Source organism: Diabrotica virgifera, chromosome 6 (genome assembly GCF_917563875.1).
Source record: "Diabrotica virgifera virgifera chromosome 6, PGI_DIABVI_V3a".
Classification (NCBI taxonomy): Eukaryota; Metazoa; Arthropoda; class Insecta; order Coleoptera; family Chrysomelidae; genus Diabrotica; species Diabrotica virgifera.
In genome coordinates this window covers 146,393,071-146,412,966 of record NC_065448.1, presented here as the reverse complement: position 1 = coordinate 146,412,966, position 19,896 = coordinate 146,393,071, and the positions used below count along the sequence as shown (strand labels likewise).

At 33.5% G+C, this 19,896-nt stretch overlaps 1 protein-coding gene across 1 annotated transcript; it reads right to left on the bottom strand.

Annotated features, from left to right (window-relative positions):
- Nucleotides 1-268: 268 nt before the first annotated feature.
- On the bottom strand, nt 269-18,428 carry LOC126886915 (zinc finger protein 271-like). The gene is made up of 2 exons (XM_050654076.1): nt 18,119-18,428; nt 269-4,263 (listed from the first exon to the last, which is right to left on the bottom strand). Exons 1-2 carry the CDS (start codon nt 18,372-18,374, stop codon nt 2,657-2,659), a joined length of 1,863 nt encoding a protein of 620 aa, XP_050510033.1. The 5' UTR covers nt 18,375-18,428; the 3' UTR covers nt 269-2,656.
- Nucleotides 18,429-19,896: the final 1,468 nt, after the last annotated feature.

Sequence of the window (19,896 nt, the reverse complement as noted above, 5' to 3'; positions counted from 1 at the left end):
TGCCATTAAACAGAAACAATCTACTTAAAAAAATTCTATCGGTAATTTTCTACAGTAGATAATTCTCAGTATAATTTTATTCTGATTGGACAGAATTAAACACGTGATCAAATATCTTACTATACGATTGGAAGTTAAAATCATCAAAAAATAATCGCTGTAATAAAGCGATAATTGTCCAGCAGACAAATGGGCGTTTGTGATTTTCAGTAGTAATTGCACAAGAGCTCTAAAATTATCGAATTTTTCCCGAGTGACACTTTGACAGTTTTAATTTCACGGCCCGAAGGGCAGTGAAATTATGTCAAAGTGGCACGAGGGAAACAATTCGATAATAATTTTAGAGATTGAGTGCAATTGGTGACGATTATTTCATGAATAAAACTGTTCAAAACCAAAATTTTATTGTAATTTATGTAATGTATTTATGTTAGTACAAATTTACTGCGCAGGGTCCTTTTTATAGTTTGTACAAATCGTTCTGCTTGACCGTTCGTTGCTGGGTGATATGGAGCAATAATTCTATGGGTGATACCGCAATTGGATAGAAATTTGTTAAATTCTGCTGAAACAAATTTTCGACCGTTGTCAGATACCAGCACATATGGATTTCCGAACGTGGCAAATATTTGTCTTAGCGTTTGTATACACCACGAGCTAGTTGTTACCTTTGTAGATATAATTTCCACCCATTTTGTATATGCATCTACCGCAATGAATAGTTGAGAACCACAAATTGGTCCAGCAAAGTCAATATGGACTCTTTCCCAGGGACCTGTGGGCTCTTCCCAGTGATGTAAATGTGTCTTTGCTGGCTCATTTTGTTCTAAACGGCATGATCTACATGCTTTCACTTTTTCTTCAATATCTTTATCAATATTTTTCCAGTAGACATGACTGCGTGCTAGTTGTTTCGTTTCATCTTTAATATACCAATATGTCCCGCGTGCAGTTCGTTAAGAATAAATTTACGAAATTTATGTGGTATTACGACCCTTGTTCCTCTAAATTCATTGTGTCTAAGTTTTCAACGAAATTGAAAATGGTTATTCATTTTTAAATTCATTGTCTTGGTATCCATATTGTTTCAGAGATTGACCTGTTCTTAGTGCTTTAATTATTTTCTGTAATTCGATATCATTTTCTGTCTCCTTAGCGATAATATCTGGGCTAATTTCTAATATCTGAATTTGTTGTATTTGGTATACATGTTGATCTACTATATGGATGTGAAACCTGGATCATGAAGGATTCATGTACATGATGAACAAATTAGAAGCCTTTGAGATGTGGTCGTATCGTAGAATGCTCAGAATATCTTGGGTTCAACGCATTTCAAACAGAGAAGTCTTAAACAGAGTAGGTCAAGGCGTAGGTGATTTAACCAAGATGATAAAAAAGAGAAAACTTGAATATCTCGGGCATATAATGAGAGGTAGTAGATACAGGATGCTGCAGTTAATACTCAATGGAAAGATCGACGGAAAAAGAGGAATTGGTCGGAAGAAATATTCATGGCTCCGAAACCTTCATCAATGGACTGGCTTATCAGCAGATCAATTGTTACATGCCGCACAAGATCGAGAACGATATCGGCAAATTGTTATGGAAGCTACCCACGCCTAAAAATTTGGGCACGGTACTTAAAGAAGAAGAAGAAGATGTTGATCTACTTCATATGTATTTGTGTTCTCAACAGGAAACCGTAGGAATTTTTTGTGCTTGTTCTGTACTGTATATCATAATCAAATCCAGATAAAAAATGAGCATAATGAAAAAGTCTCATTGTACTCAGTTCTGGTAGATTATGGTGGGGATGAAAGATTGATGTTAACGGTTTGTGGTCAGTAATCACAGTAAATTTTCGTCCATAGCAAAAATGAAAAAAAAAATTTTATACCCCAGTATATCGCAGTCGCTTCCTTATCAATCTGACTGTATTTCTTTTCGACATTGGTTAAGGTTCTTGACGCAAAAGCTATCGGTCTTTCTGAGCCGTCTTTAACTATGTGTGAAAGGACTGCTCCAAGTCCTGTTGGTGAAGCATCCGTGGCTATGATTAGAGGTTTTCTCGGATCGAAATGAGTTAATATGTTTCCAAAGTAGACCATCATCTGTTCGTATTTCATAATGTAAGTAACCTATGCGTCTGATTACCTTTCCAAATACCCATCGTTGATCACTGCAGTACTTTATAGCCTGAACTCTGTCTCCCAAGGCAAATTCCCTACCAGGTGTAGGCCTGTCTGATGGAAAGGAAGTTGTGTGTTTGCATGGTTTTCTTAACATTGCATGAAGATTCGTTCTAGTTTCTCGTCCGAACATAAGCTCATACGGGGTGAAACCGTTAACACCTGGTGTACGACGTAAACGTGTTCGTACTTTAAGTAGTTTATCAGTTATATTAATCTAGCACCATAAAAAACATTAGTAACTAAGATAGACATAAGTAGCCTTAGATCTTAACTACTAAATATATCACTTGACAACGGGATATTATCAAAAATTATCACTTTAATTTTTATTTTTGTAGCTTTCTATTGGTCAGAATCTCCTATGAGTGAAATAATCGCTGTAATTATTATTTCTGTAGCTTTCTATTGGTAAGAATCTCCTATGAATGAAATAATCAAGCACGCTGCCTACGAACTTCACATTAGTAAAGACTTTTTTCAGTGTGAACTTGAATGTGACTATTTAAAGTACTTTTTTGAGTAAATTGCTTACTACAAATTTCACATTTATAAGGTTTTTCACCAGTGTGAAGTCTCATATGACTATTTAAATTACCTTTTATAGTAAACCGCTTATCACAAACTTCACATTTATAAGGTTTGTCTTCAGTGTGAATTCTCATATGACTCTTTAAATTACTTAGTTTCATAAACTGCTTACTACAAATTACACATTTATAAGGTTTTTCACCACTGTGAACTCTTTTATGAATATTTAAATGACTTATTAGAATGAACTGTTTAGTACAAATTTCACATTTATAAGGTTTTTCGCCAGTGTGAACTCTCATATGATAATCAAAACCGCTTAGGTGACTAAACTGCTTATTACAAATTTCACATTTATAAGGTGTTTCACCAGTGTGAGTTCTCATATGATTATTTAAACAATATCTTCTAGTAAACTGCTTACTACAAATTTCACAGTTATAAAGACTTTCACCAGTGTGAACTCTTTTATGAGCATTTAAAAGACTTATTAAAGTGAACTGCTTAGTACAAATTTCACATTTATAAGGTTTTTCACTTATGTGAACTGCCATATGTTTATTTAAAGTACTTTTATGAGAAAACTGTTTAAAACAAATTTCACATATGTAAGGTTTTTCACCAGTGTGAATTCTCAAATGATCCTTTAAATTACTTAGTTTAGTAAACTGCTTACTACAAATTTCACATTTATAAGGTTTTTCATACATGTGAACTGCCATATTATGATTATTTAAAGTACTTTTGTGAGAAAACTGTTCAAGACAAATATCACATTTGTAAGGTCTCTCACTAGTGTGACCTTTCATATGATAATCTAAATTACCTTGATGACGAAACTGCTTACTACAAATGTCACATTTATAAGGTGTTTCACCAGTGTGATTTCTCATATGATTATTTAAACTACTTAGCTGATGGAACTGCTTACTACAAATTTCACATTTATACGGTGTCTCACCAGTGTGAATTCTCATATGAATATTTAAACTACCTTTTGTAGTAAACTGCTTACTACAAATTTCACAATTATAGGGACTATCACAAGTGTGAGCAAGCACATGATCATTTAAACTACGTTTTGTAGTTAACTGCTTACTACAAATTTCACATTTATAAGGTTTTTCACCACTGTGAACTTTCATATGATAATTGAAACTATTTATTTGAGCGTACTGCTTACTGCAAATTTCACATTTATAAGGTTTTTCACCAGTATGAACTACCTTATGTTTATCCAGAGAATATTTGTGACTAAACTGCTTATTACAAATTTCACATTTATAAGGTGTTTCACCAGTATGAACTCTGATATGCGTATTTAAAGCACCTTTTGTAGTAAACTGCTTACTACAAATTTCACAGTTATGTCTTTCACCAGTGTGAATTCTCATATGAGTATTTAAATTACTTTTTGTAGTATACACCTTATTACAAATTTCACATTCATATGATCTTTCGCCAGTAGTTTTCAAATGTACTTTGGGATAATATAATGGTCTGGTAATTGTAACTTCCAATATAGTATCCTGTGGAGCACCTAAAATAAAAACCAAATTATAAGAAATAAAAATTTGTTTTTTTCTAAAAGCAAGGTATATGTTAGAACAAAAATAATAAGTATAAAAGAAATAAAGTAATAGAAAAACTGTAACAAAATGTTCAGATCTAAATAAGACCCACCGCATACATACAACTTTTAGTCGAACAACTAATTAGTTGTGTATTATAAGTCTGTAGGAATATATTGAGAAGCCTACTGTCAACTCGATAGTAGCTCGACAAAAAAATCAAAAGACCTCCTCGATCGCCTTTTGACTCAAAAGTCGCACAACTATCGATCACCATCATCAGTAGCTCGACAACCCTTTTTGGGTCCTGGCTTGCTCTAGGATTTTCCGCCATTCGGTTCTGTTCCTTGCTTTGTTTTCCAGTTAGTAATCTTAAGTGTTTTGAGATCTTGTTCCACTTGTTCCATGTATCTAAGTTTGGACCTTCCCTTTGACCTTCTCCCTACTGGTGTCTGCCTCATTATATGTTTTGGTGTTTCAGTCTCCCACATCCGTTCAACATGGCCCATCCAGCGCAGAGGTCCGATCTTTATGGATGTTATGACGTCGGGTTCGTTGTATGCTGTGTATAGTTCAAAATTATATCTTCTGCGCCATATGTCATTTTCTTTCACCCCTTATACAGGGTGTTTGATAAAGAATGGGCCATAGCTTAACCTTAGATTCCTGAGCTTAAAATAGGTCGATTTAACTTACCTTAGTATGAAAGTTGATAATAACCGAAATACAGGGTGTCTAAGTAAAACTCTCATTTTATTTATTCTTGAATATTTCCTGACAGGCATGGTATAACAACACGAAATTTGGTAAGCGGGTTTTTTTTTATGAGAAATCTAAGTTCGCCACCAAAAATGATGTATTACCCAGAGGGCGCCACATACGTCTTTCAGCGCTCATTTGATACGTTCCATTTTTTTATCCCCCACTCTACATACTTTTTGAATCAAAATTTTTATTCGCTTAATATTTTTACTTAAAAAAGGTATACTACATTCATCTCGCAAAACTCAACTGTTTTCGAGATAAACGCATTTTAAATCTGCGATACAACAGAATTTTTTGCATAATATCATTGTAGTTAGACCCGAAAAATAAACTTGAAACAATAATAATTGTGCCAGGTTTCATAATTATGTCATTGCATCGCAAATTCCATTTGAAGAAATCTGCGATACATTTTTGTAAATTTTTATGGTTTTAAGTTATTTTTCGGATTTAACTACAATGATATGCAAAAAATTATGTTGCCTCGCAGATTTAAAATGCGTTTATCTCGTAAACGGTTGAGTTTAGCGAGATGAATGTAGTATACCTTTTTTAAGTAAAAATATTAAAAGAATAAAAGTTTTGACTCAAAAAGTATGTAGAGCGGCTAATAAAAAATATTGAACCTATTAAATAAGCGCTGAAAGGCGTATGTGGCGCCCTCTGGGTAATACATCATTTTTGGTGGCGAATTTAGATTTCTCGTTCCAAAAAACCCTCGCTTTCCAAATTTTGTCTTATTATCCCATGTTTGTTAGGAAATATTCAAGAATAAATAAAATAAAAGTTTAACTTTGACTGTATTTCGGTTATTATCAACTTTCGTACTAAGGCAAGTTAGCTTAAATCGGCCTATTTTACTCTCAGGAATCTAAGACTAAGCTATGAAGCTAATCTATGACTAAGGAATGATAATATAAGTCCTGTACATCCATCCTGGCAGGGTCGCCATATAATAGAATACGTGTCGTAATGGGGTAGTTACTCTGAGAAGAGGGTTAGTTGTTAGGAATACACTATTTGTTCATACTTTATTTATTGAACACTACTAATTATTATCAGTTACAAGTTGGTGGACGAAAGTCTATATTATAACTACCTTGATGGTTGAATAATGAATGCTGAATAATGAATGATCTCTTTCTTTACTTGTTACGTATCTATAATCAATCCCAATTGTTTATTATGATTGTTGACACGATTCGACCTAATGAAATAATTATATCAAAATAGCTGACTAAGGTGATCTTGAAACAAGTGCATTATATTGGGAAATTTGTGTCACCTAGTTATTTACAACAAAGGCAATGTTTGTTTTAAGATATTTAAAAATTAAATGAATATGAGTTGCTTTTATTTTGGAATGATAATATAAGTCCTGTACAGCCCATTCTTTACCAAACACCCTGTATATGTGACTAAGGATTTTTCGTTCACACGTACCTAACTGCATGAATCCATACAAGGGCGAACCCCGCTCCGTGTAGAAGCTCGAATGGATACGCTATGAGCTCCCCACATATAAACCGCAATCCGGTTGGATCGAAGACGGTGAGTTCCGAGCGGGGTTCGCCGACGTATCCACTATGTGGAGCTGCTACACGAAGCGGGGTTCGCCCTTGTATGGATGCGTGCCGTAATAGGTTCTCATCGCTTTTCGACAGTGTCCATGTCTCTGATCCATATATAACGACCGGTTTTATCAGGGTTTTGTATATTTTGCATTTTGTTTTTCTTGTGATGCTGTTCGATCTTAGATGTTTAATTAGTCCATTACATATATGTTTTATTACCAATATGTATTCTTCTCTTAACTTCTTCACTGACATTGTTATCTGCAGTAACAGGTGAACCTAGATATGTAAAATTTTTCACGCTTTCGGTGTTATAGTCTCCTATTGTCAGATTCTGTAGATTTCTTTGGCCTGTCGATTTGCTGGCCTTCAGGTATTTGGTTTTTATTTCATCAATGCTTAGGCCACTGTTTTGTGCCGCTCTTTTATCGCATTAAATTCTTCTATCATCTCTCTTTTGCTTCTAGCTATGATATCAACATCATCTGCAAATGCCAATATTTGTACACTTTTTGTTATTATTGTTCCTCTGGTTTTGACTTTTGACTCTCTAATTATTTTCTCTAATGTGATGTTGAATAGAATACAGGATAGGGCATCTCCCTGTCGTAGGGCCATTCTAACATGGATTGTATCTGTTAGTGCGTTTTGAATTCGAATTTTGTTTTGTACTTTGTGTTTCTTTTATTATATCAATGAGTTGAGTTAGAATATTAAACTCTTTCAGGGCGTGGATCTGAAATTCTCGATGGATGCTATCATAGGCACTCTCAATGGTTTCAATCGCTCATAAACAATATTTGACAGTATTTTATATGTTCAGTAAGTAGCCTTATTGCCCGGTAGTTTTTACACGGCCTACAGAATAAGCATGATGATAGACTTCTCCATAAGAAAATTAAAGAAATGTGTGGGATTAGAAACGCTCGGCAGAGTGGCACAATAACAAGCACGGATAATATAGTCCTGACCACAATAGAAGAAATAAGCGTTGAATGGCGAACATACATACAAAATCTATTCTCAGACAATAGAACAATAAGTCAAACATGATCAGCTAATAGGATGCTTGCAAAAAAGAACCTGGATCCAAACGACATTAATACAATACGTGAACTCTACTGGAATCAAAACGCCTCTGTTAGAACCGAAATGGATGATACTGAAACCATAAGCATCCAAAGAGGAGTTAGACAAGGTTGTATATTATCACCATTATTATTCAACTTGTACTCAGAGAAAATTTTTGCACGAGCTCTAGATGAAGCACAAGAAGGCATAAAAGTCAATGGACAAATCGTGAACAACATCAGGTACGCCGATGATACAGTACTGATTGCTGGCAGTGAAGAAGAATTACAAATTCTGTTAACCAAAATAGTGCGAGAAGGAGAACTATATGGCCTCAAGGTGAATGTAAAAAAACTAAAACAATGGTAGTTTCAAAAAAACACACCAGTTTTAAACTTCCTAGTCAACAACAATCTCGTTGAACAAGTGAAAAAGTTTAAGTATCTAGGATGTTGGATACATGAAACCTTATACCAAGAACAAGAGATTAAATGTAGAATAGAACAGGCAAGAAACACCTTCTTAAAGATGCGACAGTTACTCACTGCCCGCAATCTTGATCGGTCCCTACGATACCGCATGATAAAGTGTTTAGAGAGCTTTGAGATTTGGGTATTTCGTCGTATGCTGAAAATTCCATGGACCGACTGTGTTAGAAATGAAGAAGTTTTAAGGCGTATGAATAGAGAACGTGAACTTACCGAAATTGTCGAAAAAACGTAAAACATCTTATCTTTGACACATATTTAGACACGACAGGTATAACTTCCTTCAACTTATTATGGAAGGGAAAATAGAAGGAAGACGCGGCCCGGATAGACGACAAATGACCTGGCTGCGCAACATCAAAGAATGGACAGGATTAGACTTTCAAAGTCTAATAAGAAAAGCCCAAAATAGAGAAGACTTTGCAGAAATCATCGCCAACCTTCGCTAAGAAGATGGCACCCAAAGAAGAAGAAGTTTTTACATTGAAGCTGATCTCCCTTTTTATGTAGTGGAATAATTACTCCGGTACTCCAGTCTTGGGGCAGTTGTTTATTATTCCATATGTTCACTATTCGTTCGTGTATCACATTCAATAGGGAGTCTCCGCCTTCCTTTATTAATTCTGCGCTAATGTTGTCTAATCCAGGTAACTTGTTGTTTTTCAGTCTGGTAACTGCTTCTTGCATTTCAGCTACTGAAGGGGGGGGGTTGTTTCTCTGGTATCTGTTTGATCCAGAATTATAATTCCATCATCATATAGTGGATCTCCGTTTTTTTTCAAACATTGTTTTGAAGAATTCTGTCCGTCTTTGTACTATTTCTCTGTTGAGTTACTATATCCCCTTCTTTGTCTCTGCACATCATTGTTCTTGGTTTAAATTCTTTTCTGCTTTTGTTAAGTTTTTGGTAGAATTTTCTGGTTTCTGTTGGTTTATTTAGTTCTTCCATTTCTTGGAGTTCTCTTTTCTTTATGCGATGTATTTTCTATCATATCGATAAGCAGCTCAATTCCCATGGCGTTAGATGCCTTTGCACATACATTCAACTCAACAGTTGTTTGACAATCGTTCAGTTGTGAGTAGAGACGGGCAAAATCAGTAATGGTTGTTTTTACCGGAAGCATTCATTATTACTATTCAAAATACAAAATAATTTTAGTAAAAACTACAAAAAATGTAAAATGTTACCAAGATTGGCAACAATAAATATAATTTTAGCTTATAAAACAAAATACAACTCTAAACAATTTTTTCTTATTACATAAAAGTATAAAACATCTAATTATTTTAAATAACGAAAAATATAAATTTTGTGGTTTAAATTATAATAATAATTATTAAAAAATACACTCAAACATATAATATAGTGTTGTTAAATATGTTACAGACATTTATAAAAACTAATTGTTTTAATTGAACATTAGAAAGTTTATTTCAGATTCATATTGAAAAATGTGATTTGTTTCACTTTTGCTGTGGTAAGTCTTGTTCGTCTATCGGATATAATGATTCTGTTTTTGAAAAAAAAATATTTCGCAAGGTACAGAGGTAGCCACAGTTGTTTGATGATCGTTCAGTTGGGAGCATCTACATAACAACCAATTTTGGAGTTCATTTGTTTAATAAAAAATTAAGCATCCGCTTGTGGAGTACAACTTTTTGATATGCTGTTTATTATACATTTCTTAATCAAATTATAAGAAGTTATACAAATATTACGAAATTAAATGAAATAGAAACACCTCGATTGGCTAAGTAAACTATTAATAGAAAAAGAATGGGAAATGCAAATGCAACAAAATATCTTTAAGGAAGATGCAGATAAGGGCAAAAACTTTGCACTTTCAATAGTTCCTTCATTACAGTCTTTACAGACAATGTAAAACTTGATGTAAAAATTCAAATTTTACAAGTATTTCAAACAATAACAAATAGAAGAGTTAAGGGCCTTTACAGCTACTAACTACTTCATCATTATCATCATGGTGCTACAGCCCTTAGAGGGCCTCGACCTTCTCAAGCGTTCTACGCCATTCTGTTCTGTCCCTTGCCTGCACTTTCCAGTTGCCGACTCCGATCTTCTCGGCATCTTGTGTTACCCCGTCCATCCACCTCAACTTTGGTCTACCCCGTCTTCTCATTCCCACGGGTTGAGCTGTTAGAATCCTTTTTATCATGTTCGATTCAGGGGCTCGGGCTACATGTCCTGCCCACTGCAGGCGATTTCGCTTAATTATAGTGATAATATCTTTTCCACCAAACGTTTGCTTGTAGATATTCTGCAGTTCAAAGTTATATCTACGCCTCCATATTCCGTTCTCACAAACCGCTCCGAATATCTTGCGTAGTACCTTTCTTTCAAAAATTGATAGAGCGGATTCATCTGTTTTAGTTAGCGTCCATGCCTCTGAACTAGGGCTTCCAATCCGGCAGCCTGAGTTCAATCTCGGTATTTGCGGGACTACGAATTTTCAATCCCGCGGGATCTCGGTATTTGCGGGATCCGCATATTGAAAATAGTCATTTATATAAGGCAAATGAAACAATAAATTATTAATCAACTAACTCCACATTTACTTAAGTATTACTATTAGTATGAGATCAAAACTGGTTTTTCTTCACAAAAAACACTAACAAATACGGAAAAAACAAAAAATCTATCTTCTTCAAAAAATACACCAACAAAATTTTTAAAATCAACCACATAAACCCAAAAATATTTTAGTTTACTAATTTAGTTGCTATATTACTTAGCTGTAAGTTACTATTATTTAGCTAAAGCTTTCAATAGGGCTTTTCATCGACTGTCATTTGTTTCGAGCTTCTGTCATATGTTGTATAATCTGTGTATAATATTAATATGCACGGATTATACGACATATGACAGAAGCTCGAAACAAACGACTGTAAATGAAAAGCCCTATTGAAAATAGTTTGCAAAGGAAACACAACAAATTAGATGGTATGAATTAAAACGGAGTATAAACTCCGAGTATGTTCTCATGAGTATAAGCATAGAGTATAAGTTTATACTACATTTCATACGAATAAAAATATGTTGATGTGATAAGTTTCTACCCACCCACCGTACATAAGAGTAGATACTACCGCGTGGAGTATGTACTCCAAAATTTGGAGTATAAACTACATTCTCATTTTTATTCATACGAGCCAATATCTAAATCTAAACTGTCATCTGCCAAACTCCTGCGTATTTTAGACACAATATAGCCAGCAGCAGAAAATGCCCTTTCGGCTTCCATACGTCGACGGTATTCCTTTTTAGGCTTTATATGTACCTAAATGTAAGATTACATTGACTCCCCAGATTCATAGAGCGTCATTTCTATTTTAATAATGGACTCAAGTGTACTAGCTCGAGATGGCGACGGGCAAGGTAAATACATTACATGCTGATGATATATTTAACTCTAACTTCTGTTGCAATGTAAGATCAAGATCGGAACCCGATGATGGAACCTCTATATGACATTGTTTCTCACGTGTTTCTTACTTGATCAGCCTATTTGTCATCATTGCTCTCAGATGAATTTCAAAGGCTGAAGTTCATTCCTGTTACAAAATCATTAATTTCTTTTCAAAGTAAACTTTTTGGTGGGAGATGAAAAGTTTCATCGTCACACGACGCTTGGTAACTACGAGGCTTTTGGAGATAAATCAGTAGTGCAGTCACATTTCTACGTCGTTGTAAAATACGGCACAAAGATAAAGCTAATTCTGAAGCTAACCTTGAATAATTATTTTCCAGTTTTTTTATAATTTTGAGCGTAGCTACAGCAGTAATGTACGCTTTTTTCAGTCCCGAAAATCCCGCGGATCCTGCGCCTGTAATCCCGCGGGATTGGAAAATGACGCGGGATCCCGCAATACCGAGACGGGATCCCGCAATATCGAGATCTCGGTATTGCGGGATTGGAAGCCCTACTCTGAACCAAATGTGAGAACGGGGACTATCAATGTTCTATACAGCCTTATACGAGTTTTTTGAGATAGACGTTTGTTAGATAAGTACTTTGATAGACCATGATAACACCTGTTTGCAATTATTATTCGCCTTTTTATTTCCTCAGATGTGTTATTATTGGGGTTAACCGATGTCCCTAGATATATGAACTCTTTGACCGCTTCGAAGTTTTGGTCATTGATGATTAGATCTGCGTCAACATTTCCAGCTCTTGTGTTTGTGTTGGTCGCCATGAATTTTGTTTTATTTTGATTTATATGTAACCCCATTAGTTCTGCTGCTGCTACTAGATCGGTTAGGATTTCCGCAGTTCTCGCTCTGGTTCTTGTTATAATGTCCACGTCATCTGCATATGCAAGAATTTGGACTGATCTATTAAATATTGTTCCTCTGCTATCTAAATTAGCGTCTCGTACAACTTTTTCTAAGGCTACATTAAAAAGCTGACACGCCAGCGCATCTCCCTGCCTTAACCCCTTATGTATTTCGAATGGGGTTGACGAGTCGTTTTGAATTTTTACTGCTGATAGCATCTTTGCCATTGTCACTTTTATCATAGATATGAGTTTTTTTGAAATTCCCAACTCATTCATAGCATTGTAAAGACTTGGTCTTAAGACACTGTCATATGCCGCTTTAAAATCAACAAAAATATGGTACATATCTATGTTAAACTCTTGCGCTTTTTCGAGGATCTGTCGTAGTGTAAAGATCTGGTTAATGGTTGAACGTCCGCGCCTGAATCCTGCCTGATATTCTCCTAGAAACGTTTCGGTATAGGGCTTCAATCTCTCGTGTAAAATGTTTGACAATATCTTGTATGCTGTATTTAGGAGAGTTATTCCGCGGTAATTATTGCATTCCAGTTGGTTTCCCTTTTGTGTAACGGGCATATTAAGCCTAAACTCCATTCTTCAGGCATTTGCTCCTCAGACCAAATATTACAAACAATTTCTCGCATCACCTTGGTGATCTGCTCTACACCGTGCTTAAATAACTCTGCTGGGATGCCATCGCTGCCCGGAGATTTGTGGTTCCTTAGTTTTTCAACAGATATTTTCACTTCTTCTACCGAGGGGGGTTCCACGAGCTCCTCATTTCGGTATTCCAGCTCTATGTTGTTAGTAGGTTCCCCTTCCAGCAACTCTTGAAAATGCCCTACCCATCGTAACAGGATATCATCTCAGCTACTAAGTACTAGCTACTTAATTACACAACCTTCCAGATATTCGCACAATCAATTGTCCAAAGTGTCGTGCCCATCTCAAATATGTATCAACAAAAAATTCTACAACGAATCATCAGTCATCAACGAATTAACTCCAACATATTGACACACTGAAATCTCCAATGCAACTATCGAGTGTATGCGCACCCTACACAACTAAATAGTTTAGTCGACAACAAATTACAATACCTTCACGATTCCACTAAATAGTTGTTCAACTAAAAACTTGTAAGTATGAGGTGGGCTTAACATTATAATCAACAATATAAAACTTAAAAAAATAATCAAATACCTTATTTGTAATAAACATACATAATATAGGACTCCCTACAAATTAATTGGATACAAAGTCTACAATATTGTTTTTGAAAAAAAAACATTATTTTATTGTGAATTATATTCTAACAAGAGTTTAAAGAATACAGAAAATATATTTTTATTATAGCTTAAAGTATAATAATAAGCATACCATAATATAGCATAACAGAAATACACTAATAGTCCAGGGCGCATCTGTTTGGAGATGGACGTTGAGAGGTGACTCAAATTTTTTTGCAGAAATTGCTTGAAAATATCTCAAATAATAATATTTAAGTTATCCTCCCTCTCAAAAAGGTCAGGAAATTGTTTAAATAATTAAAATGTCAAAATGTGAAGGAAAAATTCGATTTTTTTATTGGTTTTTTGATTATAACTTTAAAACTATTCATTTCTGAGAAAAGCAATACTGACATAAATATTGCGCAATGAAATTTCCTACAATATAGAATTGGTTAAAAATTTAAGAAATAGTCACTCTTGTTGCAAAATAGCAATAATTGCGAAAAAATCCATACAAAAACAAGTATTTGCATTTTACGTTTTTCAAACATTTATCACTTAGGACCGTCATATTTTACCCAAAAAAACTTTATGATATAGTTAAACAACACTGTGAATTTCATTAAGATCGGTTTAATAGATTTTGCAAAATAAATTTTGCAATCCAGCTTTTGCAAAAAAAATTCATTTTTTTTAAATGTTGCAGCACTGCAAATAAAGCAGATAGCAAGTTGAATTTTTTTTGCTTATAGAAGCGTACTGTACCTTTCATTTGCAATTTGCAAAATTAAAATCGATTAATTACCACGGCGTCAGGAAATTTTTTAAATAAACATTAATTTTTGGTGATACGTGCAGGACAGCGGTGTTCGATTCACACAAGTTGATTTCCACCAAAATTTCTTCCAATCTTTATCTAATATATTATTTTCTTACTCTATATTTTGTTGTATTTTAATTCCACAAAAATCAAAACTAATCTGTGTGAAATATTGTTTAAACAATTGCATATGTTTAAAAATAATAAAATTTTATTCTCTAAGTTAAAATATATGAACAAAGAAAGTTTTTAATAAAAATAGTGTTATTTCAAAGGATAGAGTATGTTTTTATTTTGCAATAAACAAATTTATTTATTTATATCGAAATGTAATTAAAAATAAAATGTATCAATCATTATCAAAGGTCATTGGAATGCCCAATCAGAGCAAACTATCGGCTGTCCTGCGTGTAGCACCAATAATTAATGTTTATTTAAAAAAATTCCTGACACCGTGGTAGTATTAGTTTTGCAAATTGCATATGAAAGGTACAGTACACTTCTATAAGTAAAAAAAATTTCAACTTACTATCTGCTTTATTTTCAGTCCTGTAACATTTTGAAAAAATGAATTTTTTTGCGAAAGCTGGATTGCAGAATTTATTTTGCAAAATCTATTGGACCGATCTTAATGAAATTTACAGTGTTGTTTGACTGTATCATAAAGATATTCTGGGTGAAATATGAAGATCCTAAGTGTAGCATAAATGGTTGAAGAATGTAAAATGCGAATACTTGTTTTTGTATGGTTTTTTCACAATTATTGCTATTTTTCAACAAGGGTGACTATTTTTTAAATATTTACCAATTATATATTGTAGAAAATTTAATTACGCAACTTTTATGTCACTACAACTTTTCTTGGAAATGAATACTTTTAAAGTTATAATCAAAAAACGAAGAAAAAAATCGAATTTTTCCTTCATTTTTTGACATTTTGATTATTTAAACAATGTTATGGACCTTTTTGAGAGGGAGGATAACTCAAATATTATTATTTGAGTTATTTTCAAGCAATTTCTGCAAAAAAATTTGAGTCACCTCTCAATGTCCAAATGTACTAATAATTTTACAGATGCGTCCTGGTCTATAACACTTATCGTCTCTTTTAGGTGTCTACAAACCTATAAACAGTAAACAAAACGTTGTTAAAAGAGAATATTTATTTTAGACATCTGTGTTTGAGAATTTGATCTGTGCATGATATCTGCTTGATTTTTCAATGAGGGGGTGTGTTCTTACAAAAAATCAGTAATTTAATATCAGAACAAGCAGCCCAAATTGTAGCTTTAATTCGAGATGGATGATCACAGCAATATATTGCTGATGTTTTGGGAATCCACCAATCCAGCATTTGAAGTGCTTTAAGAAGGTATAGAGCAAATGGAGGATACACAAGAAGACCAGTTCCAGGAATTCCCAGGTGCATGAGCCTAGCAGGTGAACATTATTTTCATCTGCAGACTTTGCGTTCCCGTCATGTTATAGCTAGACAACTGAGAAATGATCTCTCCACAGCTTACAATGATTGAATTAGTGCCAATTTGGTTAGAAACAGATTAATGGAATTTGGAATCAGAGCCAGAATGCTACTGCTCCAGTGTTAACGAGGGCACATCATGTAGCATGTTTAAGGTTTGCACCAGAACATGTCAATTAATATGTTAATGACTGGGCTAATATGCTTTTTACTGATGAGTCAAGACTTGCACTTTTGTACAGTCTTTTCTTTAACGCTCGATTTCATAATAAAGTTAAAGTGGACTTTCAATTTAAAGTTGGTATGTTTACAATGCAATTCCTATGGGTAAATGTCAACTTGTAAAGTGAACTTTAGTTAATATTCAATCGATATGCTCTGGTGCAAACCTTAAACATGCCATACAGTGTGCCCTCGTTAACAGTGAAGCAGTAGCAGGCATTATGGCACTGATTCCTTATTTATCCAAACTTCCCTAATTTGTTTATAACCAACTTGGCACTTATTCGAATACTGCAGACTGTGCAAAGATCATTTCACAGTTGTTTATGCTGCAATTCAACAATTTGGGAGAGTGATTTCATTGTTTGAAGGCAGTGAAGAGGGGAAAGACGTATGAAGATCGAGTGGCCTACACTCACTTTCATTTCAATGTTAATTATATTATATTTTTTAACCCTTAAGTACTAACACCCCGTCTCTCAGACGGCATCGCTTGTCGAAAGTGGGATATTTCCCTTCCTAGAAAATTTTGAAGGTCACCCGTTTATGACTTTTCAAGTTGGGTTGTTCTTTAGTAATATTGAATTCGGCAATTTGCTGCAAGTTGTTATTCGAAAGATATTTACACTCAAAGTGTGATTTCTGTCTAATAGACAGGGTGTTAGTGTTTGTGCCCAGTTCGTCATTACACATAATGTGTCCCAGTTCATCAAAAAACATCAAATAAGTGAATAGAGACCTTGAGGAACCTCTTTTGAAATGGTTTGATGAAGTAGAAGACGACATAAGCGAAGTGGAATCAATTTGTGATGAAAATGTTGCCACTGACTACCATTGCTACACTGTCCTAACTATAGTACCTGTCAGTTTTTTTTTGTTTAAACATTTTTTAAAAACCTTTTTATTTTCATTTTTCTTACGCTTTGTTTAACTTGATTATAAATTTTTATTAAGATTCTTTAATTTGTTTAATTTTTATCACACTTTTTTTCAGGACTAAAAACATACACGAACAATCCTTCCATTCTTGTTATAAATGTTTTTTATTATAATAAATACAGAAAAACTAGATTAATTACTGTGTTTTTTAGATAATCAATACTTTCAGTAACTCATCGAGACATTTTTTGCATTAAAATATTTAACAACAACAAAAATAACCACTAAAATGTTAAACCCGTCTGTCAGGCGGTTAGTTAGTGTTTACGCCATTGATTTAAGATGTTAGTACTTAAGGGTTAAATATTATTTGTTCGAATAGGTCACAATATTTAAGCTTCACCACCTTCAAACGATGAAATCACTCTCCCAAATTGTGGAATAGCTGTAACATGATGTGTACTCAAAGTCTGCAGATATAAATAACGTCACCTGCATGGGTTCTGCACTTGGGGAGTCCTGGAACTGGTCTTCTTGTGTATCCTCCACTTTCTCTATACCTTCTTAAAGCACTTGAAACGCTGGATTGGTGGATTCCCATAAAATCAGCAAGCTATTGCTGCGATTATCTGTCTCCAATTAAAGCTACAATTTTGGCCGCTTGTTCTCACGTTAAAGAACTCATTTTTTGTAAGAATGCACCTCCTCATTGAAAAGTCAAGCAGACATAGTGCAAAACCAAACTATGCAATGGAATATTTAAATACACAACAAAATTAAATTGAATATGGTTCTCCTTGTATCTTAAAAAAAACAAAAGCAAAAAGTAATTTGATTCTTCCTTACGCTTACACCAACAAAAACACATCTACTGATCTAAGATTAGTTTAATCCATATAGATAAACCTAAAATCTTTCAATACCTGGGTGAAATATCACATTTTCACAATGTAATATACTTAAAAATGAAGAGGAGAAATCAGTTTCTTACCAATACTATACTCCTCCAGTTCTTCCTTTATTTTAACTTTAATTTCACCAGATACATCTTCTAATAAATCATTTTCTACTTTAATACCCTCTGAACAATACTCATCTAAGGCAGACGCTCCATAACTGATTTTATCTAGTTCAGATTTAACTTCTATATTGTTATATTTCTTTAGAGAACTTCCTTCATCTTTAATAAGTGTTAACATGTCTTGGTTTCTAGAGTCTTTAATATTTTCATTTTCATTACATTCCATTTTAAATTGAAGATCAATATGAAATGAACTATGAACAAGAACTGTCAGTGTCAATGTGGTGTCAATAAGTCAATACGAACGAATAGAAGTTGAAATTTGGCAACATCTATTGGTAGACCGATTAATTCTAACAGTTCTCATTTGTTTAATAATTTTCACTGTATTTACAGAGAAACTGAAATATTTTACAATATTTCGTGCTCCAAATTATAAAGAACATTAAAAGGTATGTTATTAAGATGATTTTAGTTCAATATAATATATTTTTATATATAGAAATCCGTCGACTTAAAAATTTTGTCATTTTTAATGTCTTATATTTCCTAAACCTGTTGGCAGATTTAAGTGATTTTTTTAATATGTTATAGCCTAATTCTTTTACAATAACGCTGTAATAATATTGTTGCTATTACGGTGTACCGGGCATTTATAAAATACTGAAATTAAAACCCAACTATAGACTCCGGTTTTCTTAACATTCTGTTTTTTTGATTAACTCGCTTATGTTTAAAAACTAGATTTGTTCTTTATCAATTCAGGGTGTTCAAATTTTACCAGAATTTGTTTTAAGGCCCCGTCTCACCATCAAATAATTGACAGTTATTTGATCAAACTTGACAGTCAAACTTGACTAGTGACACAAACTATACATACTAACTGTCACTTTGTGTCACTAACTGTCAAGTTTGATCAAATTAACTGTCAATTATTGAGACGGGGCCTTTATCGAGGTACGGATAAATTTTTAATCAGTATCGAAACGCGGCAGATTTAAAAACATGTCAAAATATGTTGTTGCTTTACGCGTTCTAAAAGTGAATCAAATCTATTTTTCCTAATTTGATAGTTGCTTGTATAATATAATATATTCCGGTTAGTTATCCGGTAGATAAGCTTTAAAAGTAAGTTTGGATTCCGAACACACCTGATTTTTGTGTTTATTTTTATAATTTCAGCTTTAACTTAACCTAACCTAACATATTTAGATTCAAAGATGATTTTATCGTTTTTATTTCCATTTTGGAAGAAGGAATGAAGGAAATGTAAGTAAATTAAAGAATTACAACTTAAAAAAATAAGTATACAAAGTCATAAGGTTTAGAAATACATTTCCATATTTTAATCAGACAACAATATTGGCTTAGAAAGAAAACATTGATTATGCTGAAAAATTTACTGGAGAGCTTGAACAAGAGGTAAATTCATTTTAAGTTAGTGGAAAACTGTTGATTTGTATGTAAACTAGAAGACAAAGACAAGTTTAAATAAAGACAATCTAGCTAATGAAACAGATGCAGTGGTAATTTTGTTTACATAATAATTATGTGTACATATTATATGATTATTAATATTAACTGTTCAATGATGTAAAAATTTGTTAATGTGGGGAAAACTTTTATATAAATTCAATACTATATTTCTGTAGTGGTATGGCAAAACTTGATATTGTGTCTGATTTTAGCTAGAATGAGATTATTTGCTTGATATGCTATTTAGTAACATTTCTTCAAGTTGGTAGAGT

What these genes read in the sequence shown, in the direction of transcription:
- LOC126886915 (XM_050654076.1), bottom strand. Translation starts at nt 18,374, where the DNA reads ATGGAATGTAATGAAAATGAAAATATTAAAGACTCTAGAAACCAAGAC. An exon ending in ACTGGAGGAGTATAGTATTG is followed by an intron (nt 4,264 to 18,118) that starts GTAAGAAACTGA and finishes TTTTTATTTTAG; the next exon opens with GTGCTCCACAGGATACTATA.